The following is a 23,854-nucleotide window of genomic DNA, read 5'->3' on the forward strand; positions in this document are numbered from 1 at the left end:
GGGGGGAAGAGAGGGGAAGACGAGGGAGGAAATGTTATTCTGTCCTTTGTCTTTTCAACAATTTCTTTTTAATGCAACTTGCAGAGCAGCATATAATTAGGGGTCTTGCGGAGCAGGCTTAAACTCAGGAGTAACCCTTCTAACGACCTCAGCAACGGATAATCAGGTACGCGGCTGCGGGGCACAGCACGCCTCCCCACCCGCCGCGCATCTCGGCCTCGTAATTAGAAGCCTCCACACTCCGCTGCATAAAGGCAGATTGCAAGGACAGCGTGAAGCCCTTGTTTGAAGCTGGGGGCACAAAGATTGCAGTGCCTGTGATGGATGGAGACAAAGACTCCAGCGCTGGAACGCTTCCAGCAGCCGCGGAATACTTGCAGCATTGCTGATGGACATTTTCGGGATTTCTTACAGCAGCAAGGTTTGTTCTGCTGTGCTCCCCTCAGGATTCCTTCACAGCCCTCTGAGCAAGGGCTATGGATGCACCCGTGCACAGGCACACGTCTCCAACGATGTTTCCATGGTCTTATTATGAGAGGACATGAGCTGTTCCCTTTTCTGCACATTTATTTTTTTAGTTCTCATTCCTGTCCATGAGGAATGCCGTGGCACTTAAGACAGACATGGCACTGAGGACACGGGGCTCAACCCCTAAAAAAATCCCTAGCCAGACTGGTCTTTTAGCTGACTGCATTCACATTGACTTCAAACCAGTAGCAAGAGCTGTGTTTAAGCTGCAGCCGATGTTAGCATAATTTCCCTTACCCATCAAGCATGAATTAAAAAAAAAATCCCCTTTTAAAAAAGGCATCTAAAACCCCTCTCTCTTTGCTGATGTGAACCTGATTTTATTTAACTATTTATCATAAAATCATTAAGCACTGGAATAAATGAAAATTGACACTGAAATCTATCCCAGCTACAGAGAAAAGAGAAAAGGAAGAAGAAAGGAGAATGGAGGACAACATTTTAGAGGGAGAAAGAACTAAGAGAGTGAGGGGAGGTCAGCTAGTGTCTTATAACCTCTTATAAAACAGACACTGAATTCTGTTCTGCACTCAAACCACCATCTTATTTTCATCTTTTTGGCTGCTGCTGTGGCTTGTTTGTTGGTGCTTAATGACGCTTCCCAAGCATTTGCTGCAGCTCCCCGTCCCACCTTGGCCATGGCAGCAGCAAAGCAAGCAGGAGGAAACCAAACAGCTCAGGCCACTAAGTACAGCACAGCAACAGCCTGAAAAGAAAGCAGTAAAGCCAAAAGGGCTTCAATAACTACAAGGAGGAAGAAAAAACAGTAGAGCCACTCAGAAGCTGTCAATCGGCAGCCAGACAAGCTCCCATGGAAATAGACAGGTTAGGGAAGAGCAGTATCCATACATTGGCTCAATCCCAGTGCTTTTCCCCTCATTTCATAGCGATGAGTTAACAGGGACTAGAAGAGAACAAAACACAGAAGACATCCATAGCAGAAATCAGGACACCCTGCCAAGGACGGCTGCCCTGAACTCAAGTCATTTGAGAGCTCACCTTGGTAGACACTTAAAACCTAGGAAGTTCATTAACAAGCTAATAAGAACCACCAGCAAAAGGAGCATAACCTGCACTCACTGATGAGCTTCATTCTGAATAATGAAAAGTCAAAAGCGTCCAGACACTGAGTCACTGCAGCTAAAAACACGACAACAGAAGATGCTGTGATTCGTGTTCTGTCTCTGTCCCACCATTTCCTTAATGGTACAGCTGCTGCTACACCAAAGTGTTCTCCATCGTGTCCCGTTCTGCCTCTCACTGTCTCCACTGCCCAAAAGCACAGTAATTTCTCAAGTGTGACAACACCCTCCAGAAAAGCAGACTGCAGCATGCTCTGTACAACCCTGCTCAAACCCCTCCATTGTTTCTGCAGAGCCCCGGAACTGCTGGGCTGCACAACCCCACCACGCTCCTTTGGAAGTCGCTGGATACAATAGCTGAAAAAGGAGCAAAGCAACCCTGCATGGCTGGACCCCACAAACACAAAACTAGCTCCAGACACATGCTTATTTCCAATTTACCAAGGTTCCTTATGCCACAGACCTTCCCCAAGTCACCAGGCCACTTGTTTGCAAAGAAAAAGACTGCATTTGATGCCCAGCAGTGAATTTTTCCAATGCTCCAGCACAGTGGGAGGCAGCGCTTCCCAGAAAGTCTCAAGATTTCATCTCCCTCCTTTTCTTCTTTTATGCTTGTAACGCTTTCCAATGGCGATCAAAAATAATCAACGCTTATTATGCAGCAGCTTTACTGTGCTGCTGCTTCTTCCTTCTCCCCCTGCCCAAGGCCACATCAGCGCTACAAAACAGAAAGGTAAGAGCAATGCTTTTGCTCAGGTAACTCAAAATTAGCTCTTCTCATGAAAAACCTCTGGGGGATGCTGCATGGCTAGGCCTGATTTGGCAATCCATACCAACCTTCAGCTCTGTAGTCCTGGCTTTACTCTGGCTAGCCGCGTTCAGGGAGAAACCTGTTTATGCCTTGTCACTGATACAATCCTACAAGCCTCAGATCTGCTTTTATGTTGGTTGTATTACATATTTCAGCATGAAGGAGCACAGCAGAGCTGCTCTATTTTTTCTACAGCAAGACGTGTATTTACCTGAACAAAATCTTTTCCACCAGACCTTTTTTGGAAACACATTGAATACAAATTTGGGGAAGCATAAAGAAGAAAGCTGCAGAGAGCTTCTGGATGTTTAAGAGTGACATTCAGAAACAACATAAAATAAAAACACCTTCCCTTCTTTCAACTTCCCACGCAAAAACTTGCTGCGAATAGTTTCCACAAACTACTTCATACATCTTGAATGGGCTTAAGAGAGCACCTCCGCCAGCATCTTTCTTCATTTCCAAGTGGCCGCAAGAAAGGCTCCTGCCCATCGCCAGAGAGCGGCGACCCCTTTCTGGAGGTCCCCTGGCCTCTCCAAGAGCCTCCCCAAGAAGCGGGCCTCCAAATTCGTCCTCCCTCACTGCTGGCCTGGCTCCTGCTGCCCTTGGAGAATAACAATAAGGGAGCCAAGGATTCCAGCGGGCTCCTCGGCTACGGAAGTCGTGTCACTGTTGACTTCTTCATTGTGATTAACTCCTTGACATCCCCCTCCCGTGACAAGTGGGGGAGGACAGGCTGAACTCGGTGATTAATTTTGCAGCGAACTGCCTCCTTCCCTTTCAAACCTCGCCCCCACCCCTGATCTCTATGGCTCAGCTCGATGTTACGAGAGGGTTTGCAGCCAGATACAGATTTGACAGCTGACATTTTCGCTCTGAAAAATTCTGTTTGGGGGCATCCCAAGCTCCTTTGCCAGACCCGGCGGTAATAACATTTGCAAGCTTAAGCCCACCCCATGGGCTCTGTACGAGGGAAAGAAATCCTCTCCTCCCCAGCTTCTCATTCAAATAACAGTAATTAGGGAATCTCATCACTCTAGACCTGGAGAGGGAGGGGACTTTCACGGTAATTGGAGACATTACATGAAGCCACACTGTGCTTATAAAAAAAAACAACAAAAAAAGAAACAAAAAAGCCCTAAACCAAACCAAAATCATACACACAAAAACCCCCACCCTACCACACACAAAAAGACAACCCCCTTCCTCCCAGCCAGGTTGGCTCTTCCTGAATACATTGCCTTTTTTTTTCAGGCACACTGATGTACTTTTTAAGACTAGAAACTACTGGAAGGACTCCTGCAGCCCGATTAAGTGTAATGCAGTGTAAGAAAAATAGGAAGGAGGGGGGAAACCCTTGGAAAGGCAATCGAAGTGAAAAATCTATCACCGGCATGTTGGCTCCGGCAGAGCCAGGAGTCCTGTTCTCTACACGCTCTGACTTCCCAGTCATTTGCTCTGCCGGACACTCTGGGGACCCCAGCACAGCAAACTACAATTTCTAGTAAATATATCCCAGGGACACAATTAGTTTTTCAGCTGGGGGCATGATAAATTGGTCATGCATAATTCAAGGCCATAGCAGGCTGGGGTATAAACTGCTCCGTGGCAGCTTCCAGCTCCCTGGCAGAAGAATGCAAATGTGCTGCCTGGCGCAGGGGCCGACGGCTGCTGCTGGTGCTGCCGCCTTCATTTCACAGCCTGCATGTGCCCGGGTCCATCTACATGCACAGCAACTCCCATTTTAGCCCTTCCTTCTGTGCATCTCTTGGCTATTTGCATTTCACAGCAACGTAACCATCATCGTCCGACTGTCTTCTGGGAATGAAAGCACTTGGTTATCACAGCATGTACCCTTACTCTATTTTTTTTCCATATGCAAGCAAGAGAGGATGGTTTTGGCACAGGATGAGGGTCAGGGACCGTGGGTCTATTGTCAGCTTTAGGTGGCCTGGGGCAAGTAATTTCAAATCTGCCTCAGTGTTCCCATCCACACAGTGGAGGCAATTCCAACCATGCACTTACAGCTGCAAGATGCTCAGTTTGGGGTCTGCTGAAGGTGGCAGAGGATACCTAAGGTGGCTGAGGATGTCTAGCTAAAGAAACAGCCTGAGGTTCTCTGAGCTTTCTTTAGGTATTTAAATAAATGAAATTACCCGTTGAGAGTGATCATGTAGGAGAACAAGAAAACTTGCTGCTTAGCTGAAGTCAGCTTCATGATCAACGTAACAAAACCTCAAAAGGAAACTTTGGTAGAACTTCAAAATGATGTCCTCAAACTGAAGTTTCTTGATGCATGCTCTACAGCCTCCCAGCTGGGGAAGGATACCGGTGTAGGTGCTGGAAAAATTGTTGCGATGAGTCTGGTTGCAAGAGAAATTAGTATGTGCGGTCTCAGATACAGCCCTAAGACTGAAGGCTGACAGCTCTCGTTCACCAGCCGCAGCCTTATCATCTCACAAAACGCTGAAGCCACCTCTCTGGATGTGCTGCCATTTTTCAGCTCTTCAGGAATAGAATTAGCATTTTAAGTCCAGTCTATGGGAAATAATCTTAAGGAGGAGGCTGAGCTGGAACCAGCTTCAAGAAAGAGGCTGGAGTGAAGGGGGGACGGGTATTAAGAAAGGAAAGAAATATTTCATTTTGGCAGTATATATAGCAGCCCTTTAATTTCATGGTCAGTCTCACATACCCAAATAGGTGACTTTGGTTTCTGCCTAGCAGTTAGTAAAAATAATCCTTGCTTGTCTGTTTTAATAAGAATATATATATTCTTTTCTCTGAGCATGACTGACTGTCTTGAATAGAGCTGGGTTTCCCCTAGAAGGAAAACAAAATCTAACAAGAGATACCTGGGGTACAAATCCAGGGAGCACAGACATTAACCTGGGTAAAACCGACCATGGTCATCACCTTTAAGTGAAACACTTCTGCCAGTACTCAAAGTAACACTGGCTGCCATCAATTTCAGAGAACGAAACACCACAACTGTTCTCAACTTAGTAACACTGTGATTAAATTGAACAATTTCTCACATTGCACTTTCCTGTACTAGACAGTGATAACCTGTCTCAACCCCGCCCCCCCAATCTATGGCCCTCTTCTCTTGCCATCAGCACAGAAAAAAGAAACAACAATGCACAAGAATATTTTGATATTCCCATTTCACATCCACCTAATATCTAAATTGCTGGAGGAATTATTGTAACAAAAAATGTCAAAACAAACAAAATCCCTCCCAAAAACCCAACCCCAAAGAAAGCATGCATCTCATTCACTTTTACAACTTCTGGTATCTTATGACCCTGCTCAAGAAAAAGGAAGTGCCACTAAGAAAGCCTCTTCCTTATCCCCCTGAAATCCCATCTCCTCCACCCATTCTTCCTGCTTCTTTGTCATTGGGTCTGCCCTCACACCACTCTACGTGAGGCTAATTCACTGGTTTAAGATACGTCTGTACGAAACCAGGCAGAACCTGTTACTTCAGTTTGAAATTCACTTATTTCAGCTCAGGCTTAAACAGAGGCTGGTGGCCTTTTTGGTAGGACTCCAGCAGTGAAATCTCAGTGCTCTGTTCAGTACCACCTTCCTTCAAAGGGCAATCACCTTCTGCCACCTCGAAACCGATGCTCTCTGGGCTGTACGTGTCCCTCGCTGTTACCACACTAGCTGCTACCTTCTCAAAGAAGAACTCAGTAATTATACTTCCTCCAAGCCACCAAGTCCCTTCCTTTCCCAATTAAGCAAAAAAAATAACACATAAGCCTTTTAAAATTTAAGTAGGGTTTCAAAGGTCAGTGCTGTTCACATCAGCCCACAGGTATTACCTTAAAAAACAACCACCGTGAACAATTTTTTTTTTTTTTGCTTAGTGAAAACAGCAGGGAGAAAATAGTGCTAATGAGGATTACTATTTTATGCACATTGGTGGGCTTTTTATCTTCGCACTTGACTGTCTGCTCCATTACAACAGAGTTCCCTGACAACACGGTGCACTGTTGTCCCAAACTTTAGAGGGCTGTCCACCTTATGGCAAATCCACTTGGGGAAAAAAAGATCTGTTCAGGTAATTTTATTTTTTCCTTTCAGCGTATCTTAAAATCTCTTTCTGAAAGAGGTAACGTGGTTAATAAACACCAATGGCTTCAGGATACAGAATGTATGCGTGGTGCACTTTTGAATCATGGGTTTTATGATTCTTGGCACACCCTTCACGCTTTGGTTCAAATGGATGGTCACTTCCAGAAAAAGTTCTTAATGTGGTACAAATTTAATTTATTTGTATAAGAAGACAGGTGTGTGTGCATATTCAGGAGTGCAGTTATAGTTTATAGGCTTGAGTACAGGCACGGACAGAATAACTAAGTCAATACACAACTAGGGACACTGCAAAATGCCACAAGATGGTTAGAAAAATGTCACGAGGGAAATCACATCAAGAAGAGAATAGTGAATGGTCATGTGTCAAAGTCACGAACTTCCCAGTGAAGATTCCCCTAGGTGCAAACTGAAGAGATGCTGAGAAACTGCAACCATGAACTATCAGTGTCTGGACACGTATGTAAAGAACACTTCACCAACCACCCATTGAAGGAAAAAAAATGGAGTGTCCCTACCCATACAGCAAAAGAACGAAACTCCCCGAAGTACGAAGCACACTTGCTACGTAGCCTGAAGGCCACCAAGAGCCCGCTCTGATGCACCACGGCGTAAGAGGCAATCGTGGCCCAAAGGGCCCTCTGCAGAGCGCGCATTGCCGCTAACCATTACAATGAAGAGCCTGTCAAGCCTGGTGTCCCAGATGCTCTCAGCTGGCAAGGCACAAATGAGCGAGGAGGAAGCTCCAAGATGCCACAGCAAAACAGTCCTCTGGGACAGACCCTGCAGAAGGCTCTCCATAAATACCGCTGTGCTTTTGTGTACCGGTAACCCTACGTAGAAACAGGCAGAGCTACGGGATAGCGAGCTGCACAGGAGCACTACCTATGTCGCCACCACCTTTCCGACAAAACTGATTTTATTTACACAAGAGCACTGCAAGTGGAGCCTCCCAGGAATTTATAAGGCTAGGAAATTAAAACTGCAGTTTGGTCAGAAATATTAAAAAGCCTTGGTGGTTCTGTGAAGCCAACAGCCCCTGATGGAGGCTCAACCAGCAACTCCTTCCTGGGTTTTTGCTGGAAAAAGATTAGAAGCACATTAGGTATAATATACCCATATGCTTTGTTTTGCTTCCTTTTTGTTTTGCCTTAAAAAAAAGGAAGACTGAGATAGAAACTTCCCCTCCAGAATATTAAAAGTAACAAATTTTAAAAAATTATTAACAAACACTAACCTCAGATCATTAGCCAACCTGGCAGCAGACCAGAGAAAATTTATAGCCGACATGCAACATCAGCTTTCATCCAGAAATGCTAATTTCAGTAAAATGAATAGTGTGTGGGCTTTTCATACTGCTTTGCATTTGGCTCCTCACAGCCCTGTTTAAAGCCTGGGAACCGGCCATATAGTTAAACTGCACAGATGTTCAACAATCTGTACTTGTGTTAATTACCCTAATGTGAGCAGAAACTCAACAGATCCCTACTAATGAAGGAGAAAGTTTTCCAGTGTGACTACCGTATGTTTCATTGTCACTGTATTACCAAGCTTCTCCCCCTCCTTCCTCCGCCCCCCCAGCTCCTATTCTCTCCATCTCCTTTGCATTCACATCACCCTCCTACCTCAGCATGCATGAATTGGACCAACTAATGACTGTGTATTCGCAACATGGCAGACACCATTAGGCTGATCGGAGGTGCGGCTGCTGAATTTTAACAGGCAATTTTAAACAAGGTAAGAAAAACAGATTCATCATGCTCCCGATTCTCCCATCCCCACCCATCTGCCATGCTTCTGCCCTTGCCACAGCTAAGAAACACCATGGAAGTGCAAACACACTTCCCCCCCATAAAGCACAGGAGCGTACAAAGCAATGCAAATAGATGTTGCTGGGCAATTGCTGGGGATGGAAGCCGGAGAGTCGGGCGCATCCAGGAGGATAGACTGAAGCAGACAGCTCAGGAGCGCGGGTGCAACACAGGCTCGGAAGGGCACGCACTGCTCCAGCCAAAATCCACCGCAGGTGCTCCTGCCTGCTGCTCCCCTGTGAAGAAGGGAGAGCCGCTGAGTTTCTTTGTGGGAACCGGAGAGCTGCAAGTTGCGTGCTCAGCTGCGCACAGGAGGCGAGATGGGGTTTCTCAAGGGCACGATAGGAAAGCGCAAGGCAACGCACAAGTGATCAGCGCTGCCAGTAGCAATGAACCAACAGTGCTTCTCAACTTAACCCGGCATTAAAACATACTCGACCTCTGCAGAATGACTTCCCCCGCCAAGGATCTCGCCTTCTCCTCCAGTACCTCTCTGCCTGGCTCCCAGCTGCCAATCATCACCCCCAGCCGCTTCTCTCAAAGCCATCTGCTCAGCAGCAGCAGGCCAAGGGGCCAGCTGAGGGCAGCCTCCTCTCACCTGCTGAGCCCCAGGTGACCTTTGAGCAATACCAGCCACATCCAGAGTCCGAGTTCACATCTCCCAGGTGCCACCACTTCACAGTCAGGCCGGGCTGCACCAGCAAATCGCGACACAACGACCCTCGTGGGAGCAACCCTACTTGCCATGCTTGACTTGGCTGGCAGACCGCCCCCTATGGAGGAAGGGGGGGGGGAAAAAGCCAACACTGCTCATTTATTGCAATTGCCCTGCTAGCTCAGCCTCCTTTGTTGTTCACAGAGCTGAGAACCTGCAAGCTCAGTGATGGAGCAGAAGGACACCGCCTATGTGGATGCAGGGCCACACAGCCGCACGTTCCCCCGGCGCCATTTTGTAGCACTGCTCCTCACAGGGCAGCGCTTGCTGCCCCTTCTCACCCGCAAAGGCCTCAGTTCCCTCTCAAAATCTTTTTTCTTCCATAAAGTGTGGGGAGAAACGTGACAGAAAGAGGTGGGGAGGGGATCCGGCATAACCCAGAAAGGGCTGGAAATTATTTAGAGAGCACTTGGCTCTTTTCTCCTACCTCTTCATCATTAGTACTGGAAGCAACACAGCTGTCTAATGGCAACTTCAGGCACCCATGGGCCAGCAAAGCGACATTTTCCACACTTAAATAACACTGAGCTGATTTAATTACTGCACTTAATAGTAACAAAAGATGTCTCAATTTAATCTTCAAACGGCCCTCCAAGATCAAAACACAGCTGGCTGGATAACAAGATGGCCTAGGCCAGCAAACAAGTAGGTCCAATTTGTTCAAGAGCTGCATCCACTCCTCAGTATGAAAGGCCAAGGAACACTTGTGTGCTGAGCGAATCAAAGAAAGCAGTGCTCCTTCTCCCCCCTCCCTTCCTGCCCGACTTTTGTTATATAGAAATAAAATAAAAAGGCAGCTGATTCATGGGTAAAGAAATGCAACACGATAAAAGAACAAATGATGATGTTTGGGAGAAAAAGAAAAGAGGTAAGAACCAAGATTTAACAGGTTTTGTTTTTATAATCCTTCAAGATGATTAAGAAAGAATGAATCAGATTAAAATCACATGGGGACAAAGGAAGGTCTCTAACTCTTTTGTTTTTCTTTCCATACTGGACAGAAGGAGACAGCTCATTAAGGAAAGCCCTCAAGACACAGCTACAGTGAGGAACAACCAAACGTTTTTTGAAAGCGTCTGTTAGCTGTGTTCGGGCAAGAAAAGTAGGGAAAAATTAACCATTTACTTCTAACATTTTCTAATTGTCCGTACTGAGTTGTGATTGTTACTTTTTGCAAACCCTTCTGAGAAACATCTCGCTTTTCAGCGGCTTTCAATGCACATTCCCGCTGACATGATGGTTGGGTCTCTCCAGACACCTTCAAGGAATTTTTAACTTTTTGCACATTCCATTACAGCTACACATGGAAAAGTTAAAGCCAATCTTTCAGCCACTACAACATTTCTGCAATCCCCTGAGCAACAGAGAAGCCTAAATAAACTTTTGTGTTGTACACAGGATATAGCTTTCAAAATTCGCCTTCCAACTACTGATAGTAACTAGGGGCACACAGCCCACTTTTTGATCTAAATTCTCCTCGTATTAATTACATGCAAGTTCACTAGGAAACAGTTTGTGGAGCTTTGTGGAATTATTTTGGATTGACAACAGTCTGTGGGATGTTGTGGCTGAAAGCTTAAAGGTTTTTCTATAAAAAAAATCCTTAACTTTTTCTCTTGATGGGGAACCACAGTTTGGTAACTCGTGTTCCAATTTTCTTGGAGCCTGTGCATTGTACTTGATCGTGTTTTTTTGGGCTTATGTTGCCTTTTTTTCCCCTCCTCTCCTTGACATACACCAAGCTTGCTCCAGGTTTTATGATACTAGCTGCCAACAGCTATTCTTGAACAACAGATGATGTCATTGACAGCCGCACCATGAATTTGGAAGAAAGCAGAGAGGGGAATCTGGTGACTGTCCTCTCACCAGGCTGGGACACAATAAAGGAATAAGATGTCTACATCTGAAATGATCAGGGTCAGGCAATTCAATGGTTTGCTCAAACACTCCGGCAGGCACGAGGCATTTAATCAGACAACCATGGAGTCACTTAAGTGGAAGGGACTCATAGGCCATCTGGCTCAACCTCCGGCTCAACCAGGTTAACTTCTATGGGCCAGCAAGTTTAGCTGAATCTGCACCCAAATACTGGGCTAATTACTGCACTGTTCACTTAAGTACCTTCATCTCCTAGTGACTTTGACCCTGGAGAAGTAAGCTTCCAAAAGCACCTGATTATGCAGCAAGCTGGGGAAGTACACATTGCTTCAATTTAAAATACAGCCTTCATACTGATCTGTGTTCATGCTCTCAAGCTGAGAGAACAGTTCCCTGGAACTTCAAACTAGCTGGGTTCAGATGTCTGATTGGCAACAGGGAATAGAATTTCTCACCTCTCTGTCCAGATGGTTTCATTTAAACGGGGCTGAACCTTAGCTTAAAACCACTTTCCCAACCAGTTTCAGTTCTAGATCACTAACAGGAGGTCTTGAGAAGGCACACGCTACTGAAGCTCAAACAAGTGAATGTTTCCAGTTTCCATGTTTGTTTAATTAAGTGACAAAGATGGGGGACCAAAAGCAATTCCCATAACTAGACTACACAAGTGCAACCAGCTAGAAAATCTCCTGCCTGCTTGCGAGGAGGCAGTCAGGCTGCCTTGGACCGAAAGAGGGCTCTGCTCAATGGCCAGCAAGACGCACAAAGCTCCAAGTGTGAAACCCTGACCCCGCTGCAGCCAGTGGCAAAATTCCCATGGATTTCCTCAGGGCAAGGATGTTCAAACCTGTTCAGACAACTCATAAACCACCATTTCAAAGGCACACCTTCGCATGATATTCCCAAGGGCCTTTTGAGTTTTGACTTAAACGCCTGGATTATTTTTACAATTCCTGTTATGGGTTCTTTGTTCATGGGGAGTTAAGCAATACAAAGAACACAGCAAGAGAACAATGGAGGTATTATCATGCATGATTTGTCTTAAAAAAATAATCTTTCTTTTCATGAAGTTATAGATCCAATTTCAGTCTTTATTATCACTTTGCCATGTGAGAAAGTGGTTCCCACTTTTAATAAAGGGAGGGTCGGTCATATTTCAACAAGAGCTAAAATGCTTCCTGCAATACAGAAGGTGGAAAGCTCTTCTGCTCACAGCTACTGCAACCAGATTCAGAGAAGGAAAGGGAAATAATCCCTCCACGCTGAGTAAATAAATATTTTCTAGGATATAGCTAATGTTGGGCAGTAGCCCAAAGGCACCTTGTCTGATGAGATCATTTCTGACCCATCCATTTTAAGGGAAATTAAGGGAATGCTCTGCCAAATGCATATTAACATTTCACTTATCACCAAACTCAGGTCCAAGGAAGTATAAATTCTGCTGCAGCCTACAGAGCACCACTGGACTAATAGAAAACTTTCCACCATGTTAATAGAGCTGGATAAAGAGCCACATCCACTGCCTCTGAACCTTTCCCTGAGCCTTCTCAGTCATCGTCTTCCTCAAATCTACTTTACCCTTAAAAAGGAGTCTGTGGTACATTTAAGAAGGTAATCATACAAAACAACTGTATTCTGTGAAATATTACTAGCTTAACCCAATCCACAAAACAAAAGTAGGTGCTGCCAATTCACGCGGGCTTGTGCAATTTACCTTTGAAAAAAACAACATTAGAGGCCCACTGCTCCCATTTCATGTTACTACATACATATTGAAACGGAAATGCTGATTGTGTTTGGTCAGCTGAAACTTCTGATCTATTCCAGTTTAAAAGGCCTTATGGAAATTCCTTTTTCCCTGAAGATGACCAATAGCCCTATTATTTTACAGCCTTTCCCATTAGACCCTGTTTACACTACCATTGGAGCCATATTAGCAAAATCCATCTTCAAACATGTTTCTCACTGGCAAGAGGCAAACATAGTTTTGTGAAATTATTTTTAATATTGTTCCATCTCTGTCTGTTCTGGCGAAGGAAATGAAATTAGTTGCAACCTGAGCACCAGGAGCGTGGTTTCAACATGGCCCATGAGGCAAGGGAGACAAAGATCTGATGCAAAGGACATGAAACCGCCTTGGTGCGTTGTACAGCTCCTCTGCAGCGGGTGGGCAGAGCGGTGAGCCCCTTGCCCGCATCGGGGCCGTCCTGCTGGGCACTGGAGTGAAACGTGGCCCTGGCTCTGACCATCAGGTTTGACACAAACACAAAGCAGACTGCGCATCACAGCTCTCAAATGGTTTTACTTCAAGAGGCTGGGAAAGTTAGTATTTCAGTCCCTGATGCTGACTCCTCTGGTCAAGAAACCAAGAGGCTCCTTTCAGCCAAGTGTGATCTCCTTTTACTCCTCAACCTCAGCAACTACAGAAAAAATAAAGGAAACACAGAGCCTTTTGTAAGAGACCGGGTTTACAAGCTACACGGCCATCCAATGAATAGGGTTGTGGTGCCACTATTCTCATTTTCCACTTGGAGAAGTGCAGGGACAGGCAGGAGGGGTGCCTCTCAGAGCAAGTCTGTGGCACCAAGGAGTACACCAGACAAGCCTCCAGCCACGGGGGCAGGCTCCTGTGGCATTTCAAAGATCTTGAGCAGTGTTAAGAGGAACAAGATGTTATTCACTGCACGCCTTACTCATTGTTATTTATTCCATACTCCAACTCTCAGGACAAGGAGTAAAGTAACCCTCAGAACCCAGCAGCCACGTTAGTGAAATGCTAGCAACCAGAAAATCAGCAAGATGCTTTAAGACACATTTCAAGTCAGATCCAGAAAGAGAAATGGAGAAAGTAAAGCAGCAGAAGCAACGAGCATTTTTATCTTCCAATCTTCTTGCATGTAATTCCCAGCCAAGGGATTTAGCTGTGATGAACGGGGCTGCAAGATACAGAAGCCAGATACAGCGTGTGTTTGTGATTCCTTCCAGGTAGGCGAGTGCAAAATCCCTGCCCTTCTCTCTGCCTGGGCCATTCATCTTACCCAGGTGATGGAAAGCCACTCTCCCGGCGGGTGGTCCTGCTCTCGCAGACCTTAATGCCTAATTGTCACAAATCGATTCCAACCTCAGTGCTCAGGCTGCTGCTACCCCGGCCCCCTTTCCATCCCTTTCTCTTTAAAGGGATCGCAGGCCAGGATCCTCTCGTGTTACTAAATCAATCTTTGGACACAGCACCTAGAAAAAACAAAGAAGTAGCAACGCGTGCGGCTGACCGCAGCCAGCGTGATGAGTTGACGTTATGCAAGGCCAGCCTAAAAAAATGTCAGCTCGGTGTGCCTGCGCGCGTGCACGCACACATGCCTCCCATTTTATTTTTTTGTTCAACTGGAATTAATCAGGAACGATAAACACTGTTTGTCTCCTGAAAGCAGCAGTGGGGGGATGAAATATGCCTCTTAAGCTTATCAGCCTCAGCACCACTGAAGAGAAAGCTGGCTTCTAAGCCCAGGGATAATGGGCTGTCCTTTCAGGAAGGTATCAGAGGTCTCAGGAGAGGGAGACAGCACAATGGTGTGACCTTCAGCTAATAAAGCCCACCCTAGAGTCCAAAGAAGCTTGGGGAATATTGACAAAAGTTCATATTTACAACAGCCTGGACTCCTTCCAGATACCATTACCAGTTTAGAGAGCTGCGGCCTCTGTACATACACTCACACAGGCTTTTATTCTGCCTCCTCCTTTCTTTCTTTGTTCCCATGCTGCCAAAAAAAACGAGTCAGAAAATGGCAATTCTTCCACTAACAAGGCCCCACCAGCATCTTTTTTAATGAAGAGAGTTATTTAAAATTTCAATTTCAACCTCAGTGCTATCCTCTACTTGAAGGAGATTCAAGGCCTCTCGCAAGGATTCTCAGTGCGTCATCGTGCTCATCAGGAAGAAAGCATATGTGTTTTTGTGGAAAATCTGCTGATGTATTTATAATTTTTTTAAACAAAAAGGCAGCCAACATATTGTAAAATGAGAATTTTTTTTTTAAAATAGGCAGTAGCAATCAATGTGGTCCCAGTCAGAAATACTAAACCGAAGCTTTTTTGGGCAGAAACTGATTCCCCCCGCCCTCCCGTCTGCATTGAGGTTAACAAAATGAGGTTTTTAGGTTTTTAGCCCATAACTGGAGTGCATAGGCATGACTGGAATACAAATAATAAATAATATTTTAAAAACTATTCATGCAGTAAGAAAAGCCAATTTCAAAACATAAAAACTGTTTGAAGTGAAAGTTTCATTTTTCCGCCTCCTAAAGTAGTTCCAAAACAAACATATAAAAATAAAGGTTCGGGGGAAATCTGTTTTCAAGGGTAATTTCACTGAAATCAATATTAAATCTCAAAACATTTAATGGAAATAGCATCTTCAGTGACAGAACTGTTTTGACCACACTTTTTAATCCAGCCATGCTGGTCTGCCGTTTCTATTTATCTACCCCATAATTCATCTTTGCCATCCTGAAAGCGATCTTGCTGGGTTTCAAAAGGGATCCAAGGACTGGAATAGGTTAGAACTTCTCCCATAAAACATCTTCTAAAAAGTGTCCCTATATCGTGGCAGCCTCATTCATCACACTGCTATTTAACACGAGGTAGGGCCTTGAGAACATGGGAAGGTGGCTCAACAGACCCCTACAGAGACCACAAAAATACTGTTTTCAGCTGTTGCTTTCCAGCAAAGAACCCCTTTCCACCAACAGCTAGAGTTATGTCAGCTACACAAGCAGTTTTCCAAATTCTTAGAGTTTTGGCTCAAGCGTGCATTTTATCTGTCCTCTTTCTCCCATCCAGGCGTATTCAACAATCGAGTGAGTTCGGGTGACTGATGACAGCCTGCCTGAACTCGAAGTAGTCACGTCAGACATTAAAGTTCTGCTTAACACTCCCTCACAAACAAGGCCGTTGGTTGCATCAAGGCTAACAGGAGACGATGCACGCTGGGCCTGCATGGCCTACAGGACTGGTAACAAGGAGGAAAGGCTTCAGCCACTATTTCAAAACCAAGCCTGATCCTACAGGCATTCTGTCCCTGTAGCAAGTGCTCAGCATCCTGCCTGACACCCTCTCACTGCACAAACAGAGGTACAAGCACTCAGACCCCCATGACCTCGGGACATAGGCACCGCTCCTGCCTCGACTGCAGCCAAGCTTTGGTCAGTGTCAGGATTAACTACCCTCTGTCCTTGCCCCCAAAAGTTGCTCCCAATTACATCTGTACTCCCTCTAGAGGTGAGCTAACAAAATCAGTAAGCAGTACTGAATTTAGGAGGTGTAAAATACCAGAGAAGACATAAAAAGAGAATGAGGATGTCAATATCGCCATCAGGAAAATGAAACCACATTCATCTTGGAAAAACACCAACTAATTGATCTGTGGAGAAATAATACAGAACCATGCTACTCTGCAGGAAGGAGGAGGTTGGGAAAGGTGAAAGGTATCAGGTTCCCCCAGCGGGAACCAGTAGCTCTGCTTGGGAAAACCAGAGCTGAGCAAGCAGAATGCCCATCACCACGTCACCCGAGGGCAGGGGGATTGAAAGAAGACCTCTGAAGCAACGTAATCCACAGTTTTCTATGGGTAAGATCAGGTGCTACAGATGATGACCTAAAACACTCAGATTCAGAGTCCTGATGTAATCTACGCAAGACCAATTCTCCACGCACTGTGCCAAGGATGTGAGGTTACATCTCCTGGCTGCCTCCGAGGCCCTAACTAAGCGCTTTTCACTGCCTAACCTTTAAAACATAAGTTTTTATTTAACAGTGAGTTCTTATTGAGAAGCTCCAGAGACGAATGTGCCTGATTGTAATTTTATACCTGTTTTCTGTGGCAGAACTCCCGGCTATCAAGAAACCACAGGGCATTAAGTGTACCCCAGCAAAACAGGCAGGTCCAGGACATGCTTTCCACCAGCAAGTGGAGGGGTAACTGCTCCCAACTGCTGCCCTCCTCACTTCCAAATCACCAAAAAGCTCAGACATGCTTCTAACACTGAATGTTGGAGATAAAAGGCTGAAAAAAGAACAGAACACGTTTTGTCCTGAGAAGCTCCGAATCCCACCTGTGGCTGACCCAGGCCTGCTCTCCAGTACCCTGTCTTTGAGCACTAAAATGAGAAACCCAAATTACCCAATTGTGTTGTCACATGACATAACGCAACGCTCTTGTCTTTTCTGAGCCAAGAGATAAAGTAATCAGGGCTTGAAATTGCTACAAATCACGACTTAACATTAGCTAAGACCACGACGAGATATCAGAGGCCTGTTTCCCTCCGAATTTCTCCTTGCTGCTGTGACGTGCTCACACTGAAAACCTTCTCCCGAGCAACTGCCTGCCTAAAATACAGCACACCCTTTACCATAAAGTCCTTTGTTAAAACATCTTTGCCATAAAGCTGCAAAACCTTGGCTCCCAAGTACATTAAATCCTTATAAACCTGCCTTCATTTTAACCACGCAGTATTTCAAGACACAAAGTGCTTCTGAGAGATAGCACTTTAATGAGGAAAAGGGTAAAATATATAAACCAAACCTCATTATAGCATAATTTCTAGGAGACAAGCATGCTGCTATAAAAAAGAAGCCATGGCAATTGCATTTCACATGGCTTGAAGATTTAATACTTTTAAAGAGCCACTGCTACTTTCAACCATTGGTGTTGTTTTGTTCTGAACATAACAGAAAGCAACCAGAATCACGGGCCCACCGTCAGCTATATATTTTATATTCTGTAAATTGTTGCAAATGGCAGATCCAAATCTGCTGCATGCTTACAAAATATAATGCACATCAGACAGTAAGAGACTGACTACAAGTCACTGTGCATACTTTTACCTTTAAAATCTCTGTATTCTTAAAGGTTTCTGATTTAAACGTGATGATGTAGCATAGACATGGTAAATTACCCAAACCAGAACCAATTCATGCTGGAATGAAAGTGCTTATAACAATACAGCTTGTTCAAAGGTTAACAGTGATGTCAAAAGAAACTGCAAAAAAAATAAAAAAAGAAGAAATCTACGGTACAGACATACAAATGAAAGTGATGGGTGTAACACTGTTTAATACCAGCTGTCAGATAAGCCAGGGTAACAAGGACATCAAAGGGGCTGCAACTGGTTTCAAAAAATGAAAATACTAGATTTAAAAAAAAAAAATGAAACTGTTACTTTCTACAAAGTGTCAAATGGAACAAAACCCCCCAGCCAACCAGAAACACCTCACTGGAAGAAAAAACACTCTCCTGAAGAACAACCTATCTATCTTTCCGCAGAGCATCCTGAATTACACTAGTCTGGAAGACTTTTAAACTTAATCTAACCAAGAAGCCATTACTGATTACAGTTCTTACACATTAATCTCCCAGCTGTAACTTCTGAAATGAAAGCATAGCAATGATTAGATATTTGCTACAATTGGTAGAGAAAAGAGTGAAAAAAAGATGAGTGCAAAAGTCACCTGAGAGACAACTTTTTTTTTTAAAAAAAGCAAAAATCCACAAGCCCCAAATAACCCCATCCCAAAACCAACAGCAGCTGGAGCGAATGCACTTCACAGCAGCTTGACTTGAAGCACATGTAACACTGATTGATGGATACTGATAGTGAAGACACTGGTGGAAAATTAAACCCGACAAAGCAACAAGATTGAGAGGTTTTTTTGTGTTCCTTGGTATAACTTCATAAAATTATGCAAGAAGGGTCAGAATTTCAGCAAATGATCGTTTTAGCTACTGTCACAGATCTGCATCAACAGCAGCACAAAAGCCTGGCACGTAACTGATGCCTATAACCTGGTTAGGATAAGTCTTCCCTCTTATCTCTGCTGTAGCCTATAAAGAATGAAATTCTGTGCTGACAGGTGCTTGTTTTCTCCGATTAACAGAAGGTTCAACTCTACATGGTTATGGTGATGGAGTAGCAGTCCTGATGGCAGTTCTCACAGAGGACATCTGAGGAGAACATCATGCACCAACACTTTGTCCAAACACAGAATCAGTAACCTCGCTATTGGGTCCTGCTTCTGAGATACTCCTACAATTTTCATTTCTACTGCTGTGACTCTTCTTTCCAAGCTCTGAGCAAAAGGCCAACAGATTCCTCCCCCACCCTCACCACTCCCTTGTAAACCACAAGAAGCTTTTCCAGTTCTTATCAACTCTGCCATGGGAGAAGACAGCAGGCTGGACGAGTCTGAATGAGTATGTCAGCACACAAATTATCACAGGATGTCTGGCATTTAGGTAACCCAGCCTAGCACGCGCCTTCCCTTAACTCTTCTGCTTAGCTGGGCAAGGAAGAAGACAACTGCAAGCGAGTGCACATGCTACTTTTTGCTTTACAATCTTCCCACTTTCTCCCTGAATAACAGAAGAATTGGGGTGCTAGAAATTAGAAGGCTTAGCATAAATGTGTAATGAGACCCTGCTAACGTGTTAGCTGACATGGAACTGCTAACGGTGAATTGGCTTGGAGACAGCAAAAGAAAAAAAAGCAAAAAAAGGGGAGACAGAGAGCAAGAGACAGAGACAGCAACCAATTCAGCTGCAAGAAATCAAGCTAAATCAGTCCCAAGTGCCCGTGTTGGAGAGACTTGATCTCATACCTTGCTTGTTATCAAGGCACTCCTGATACGAGTCAGCTCCAGTTCCGTTGAGGTCTACAGACAAAACAAAAAGTTTCATTCATATCAAAAGTAAATATTAGAAACGTCTCAAATGGCAGCCTTGCTGGAGCAACATGTTACGTGCAAATAGTGCTAGTTCTTTAGAAGGCCATGCGGGTTTGCTGACACCAACTCTGCTTTGTTACCAACAAGCAGCAATGAACAGACAGCAGCCATGTGTGGGAAATGTACATTCGTCCTCAGCAGTAGGTGCCGGCTGCTGCCCTCCCAGCCCTGCCTGCCTGCCTCCATGCTGCTGAGGGCACCAGAGGGATGCCACCTAAATTCCTTATGCCCAGGGAAGATGGAGTATTTGGATTTACATCTGTCATTACAACATCACCTGCAGACCCTGTGAAACCATGGGTTGAAACCACTGGATCCTGATGGACAGGCTGGAATACACTACTTTTTTGCTCATGGTGCTGCACTCCCTTTCGGTTTTCAGCTACTACATCATGCTACAGACAACTGAAAATACAAGAACACTTTCCAAACACTACTCTTCTATGGAGCAATGTAGTTACCACTAGACTTATTTGATCAGCAGCAGGAGAGGAGCTGGTCTGTGCCATGAGAGCTGGGCAGAAGCTGAGGCTCCTGTAACCCACAGTGCTCCATGCAAGGAAAATACCCGCCTTTGCCAGCAGACAGCATCCAAGCACTGCTGCAATCACAAGTGTTGCACAAAGAGCATGGATATCATCTAACTAAACCCTTCATCTTATGAGAAGTTCAACTACATTTCCTCAGCTGTGTGTAAAAGTGGTTTAAGCTGTAGATTAGCAGAACCAGGTTACAACAGAGCTTGGACCTCAGAAGCAAACCAAAGAATGTCCCAGCATGGCTTCTCCTTCTGCTTTACAATCTAGTTCAACCACAAAAAAGTGGTTCAGATGGTCCCTTCAGAATATTAAGTACATCTGTAAACCCTGGACAAACTAATGCTCTTTCAGCATCTTACATGCACCTTACGTACCACGCTAAGTATGCGGAATAAAGCAGCTGAACCTATGTGGTATGTGTTCACACACACCAACTGGCCTCAAAACGTGAATGTTTCATACATTTCCAGTGTGAGAATGCAAATGGTGCTAAAATCAGTCCTGTCATAAAACTGAGGGTAGAGAACCACTCAGCTCACTGATGGCGTGGTACTCCTACCATCTCAACTCCAGCTGCACCGGAGGCAGCTCCTCCACCAAACTGGTTTTGTCTGTATGATCACAAACAACAGGACAACCACCAGCATGGGACACTGGCCAGGCACCCCACTGGGGCAGACAAGCTGACCACCCAGTGATGCTGCTTCAGTCTCACCGCCAAGAGCATCAGCGCAACAGCAATGAGTCAACTTCTTCTTCTGACGATGCTCTTCAGGGCCCAAAGATTAGAAATACCATTCACAGAACAAAAGGCACACACCAGCTCCCACCTGGACACCTAAAACCAACTCTTTCTGCACCTGCAAGAAGCGACCAGGCCCTGAACGCGACGGTTTTCCGTCATCACTCGTGTGGTGAACGCATTCCCACACAACCTTCCCATCCTGCCTTTGCTCAACCAACAGCTGGTGACAGCTCCTCGCACATACAGAGAGATCCCAATCACAGTTAAAAGGCTTCACATTCAGCAATAGTATTTAATGAACAAAAAAAGCAAAAATTAAAGTTGCCCCACCATTTGTGCTGTGTAAATCCCAGATAATAGATCTTCTCCCTAATCCTAATGAGGCCTTCCTATTAAAATCTTTATTAGCTTTCAGCTCTGCAGATTGCCCAAAGGCTCATCAGTTTCCCTATCTCTCAGTACCAAGATCTGCTTTAACTTTTACAAATAGCTCTAAGATATTTCTCAGCTTATCAGCATTGCCAAGCAGCCTGTCTTATCATTACTATTGCAGATAAAATAAATGAGCTCAGGATGATATGAATAATGGCATTTTCTGTAGGCTGGTTTCCCATTACATTTTCAACAGATTGTAGATTTAAACTTCAGCACAAAAGAAAAAAAATAAAACAGCAGCGGAGGGGGAAGGGTGGCTTTTTTCCCTTTCCATTTACCTTCACCGCCTTAAAGCACAGGCTACATTTTTAAGCTCACCTGATGTGAGCTAGTAATTAATTTTGATAGGGAGCAGGAACACCTCAGCCCTGCTTTCTCTGAAGACCAGAAGCACAGCTACTTCTGGGATGTTTTTTTAGCTGCATTTGTTGCAGAGAGGCAAAGGCAAAATTGCACGCTGCCTAATGAAGCCATCTTCATTAGTTTGTTCCTTTCCCTAGCAGCCTAGGAACGCCAGCCAGGTTGGGAATTGAAATCATGAAAAGCAACAGAACCGCGTTTGAATTAAAAGACTGGGCTACAAAGGTCTCCGACGTCTGCTCCTGGCTGATTAGCACGAGGCGCGTGCGGCACAGAGCGGGTCTCACCCAGCACGCTCACGGGTACGGCACAGCATTGGCAGGAGACAAGGAGGCTGAAAGACGAACGCATCTCTTCGCCTTCCTGACAGCAAGCAGGGAGGTCATGTTCTGGCAACCATTTTCTGCCAGGTCCCCGCAGCAATCACTACAGGGTTAAATGCTTTTCCATTCCCCAAATTCCTAGCCCTGTCACTGTATCAAGGTTATCTATTATTGGCAGTGACAGGTGAAAATTAATCTCCTAATTATTTCTTGCTGCGTAATCTGCACTGAAGAAGTAACATAAAAGGATTACAGTACACCCTCTACGGAAGGCTTTGCTAGAGAGCCAATCATCCGGGGAGATACAAGGTATGTGTTAAAGAGATATTTATGAAGGATTTCCAACCATTTTGAAGGCAGACTACACTGGAGCTTTACACCCAACAACTCTGGAGCAAGGATCTTAACAGCATAAACATTTCTCATTGTTGATTATTGTACAAGGAAAAGAGAAAAAAGGTTTATACCCATTATGTTCCTGATTTTCCTTTGGTATAGCAGGTTCTGCAGAAACAGCATCCATGTACAGATGCCATCCCCCCTCCCCAAACATTATGGCAAACAACTCACCCTGCTTGCTTTAATTACAGAGTAAGAGACTTGTAGTTACTTTCCAGGGCGATTCATCTGTAATATTTTTCCACAAGAGTATCAGCTAGGCTAAATACTTTCAAAATACATGATTTTTAAATCCCATTTTATAAGCGATCCAGAACTATCTTTGGTAACAACACGAACAGCCACCTTGAAATGGTGCCTTCATGTGAACTCCAACTCCTCACTTACCACCCACCAGAAAGCAAGGCTTATCTTTACAGCATCAGAATGACACCTTTTGTTTATCTTCAGCCCTTTCAGTGCAGCTGGGTAAGTCAAACGGGTGTTGTGAGGAACCTACTGACCTATGTCCAAGTCAACAGCCCTGTCCTAGTTGAAGTTGGCAAGAGCCAGCGATCGCAGGCTCCCACTCCTACCACCCAGAGTGTCCATGGCTACCTCAAGAGAAGCTCTTGAGTTATGACGTGCCCAGGAGATGGAGAACGCAGGCATCTGTAAAGCTCTGGGGGGAACGAGACAAGGCAGCAAGGAAGATCACTGCCCTACCGTCACCGGCTGCCATCAAGCCCTTCCACCAGTATCAAAGTACTTCCAGTTTCTTTGATGCTGAGCTTTTCCACCGGACACAGAAACGCCAAGAGTTCCTTTATGAAATCTCTCAGCACTTCATCCCAGCACCACCTTCCACCTTTCTGAAAGCCAAGCCCTGCCGCAAACTCTGAGAGCCCCGCAGGGGTTTGCAGCACGCTGCCACCACTCTGGGGTGCATTTCCAAGCCTGGGCATCTCGCAGCCTGCTGAACCAGAACCAGGCACTGGCACTTACTCGAGACGACATAAAAGCACACAGACACCACTCAAACCATGACGTTCCTGAGAAACCGAGCCGTACCTCGGTAATTGCAGTGTGCCCCAGCAGCCACACGGTGGCATACAAAATACTACAAAATATTATCAATGAAAAGCTGAAACAGGGGGCCTGGACTTCAAAACAGCCATTGCACCTTTAACTTCCTAAAAATAGTTGGAGCAAAGCGGCCTCAATTACCAGAGCCACCATCAGGGGTCACTGCACCACCTCTGCTGGTGGGAGCAGCCGAACCGCGCTTTTCCGAGCACTCGGCAAAGCTGCAGCACATTTGTAACTCCGGGGGAAAAGAGCTGGACAAGTCATTTGAAACATTACCAGGATCACCA

The 23,854-nt window shown here is 45.1% G+C and overlaps 1 protein-coding gene across 8 annotated transcripts in view; it reads right to left on the reverse strand.

Moving 5' to 3' along the window:
* Positions 1–23,854, reverse strand: part of FBRSL1 (fibrosin like 1) — a 518,137-nt gene that overhangs the window by 78,454 nt on the left and 415,829 nt on the right. For 3 of the 8 annotated variants that reach the window (XM_050714121.1, XM_035556713.2, XM_050714125.1), the window contains one exon: positions 19,573–19,626. The exons of the other annotated variants lie outside the window; for them this stretch is intronic. In XM_050714121.1, the coding sequence (XP_050570078.1) occupies positions 19,573–19,626 (54 nt within the window). The remainder of the gene's footprint in view (positions 1–19,572; positions 19,627–23,854) is intronic. 8 annotated transcript variants of the gene reach the window in all.

Source organism: Cygnus atratus, chromosome 17, assembly GCF_013377495.2.
Source record: "Cygnus atratus isolate AKBS03 ecotype Queensland, Australia chromosome 17, CAtr_DNAZoo_HiC_assembly, whole genome shotgun sequence".
NCBI lineage: Eukaryota > Metazoa > Chordata > Aves > Anseriformes > Anatidae > Cygnus > Cygnus atratus.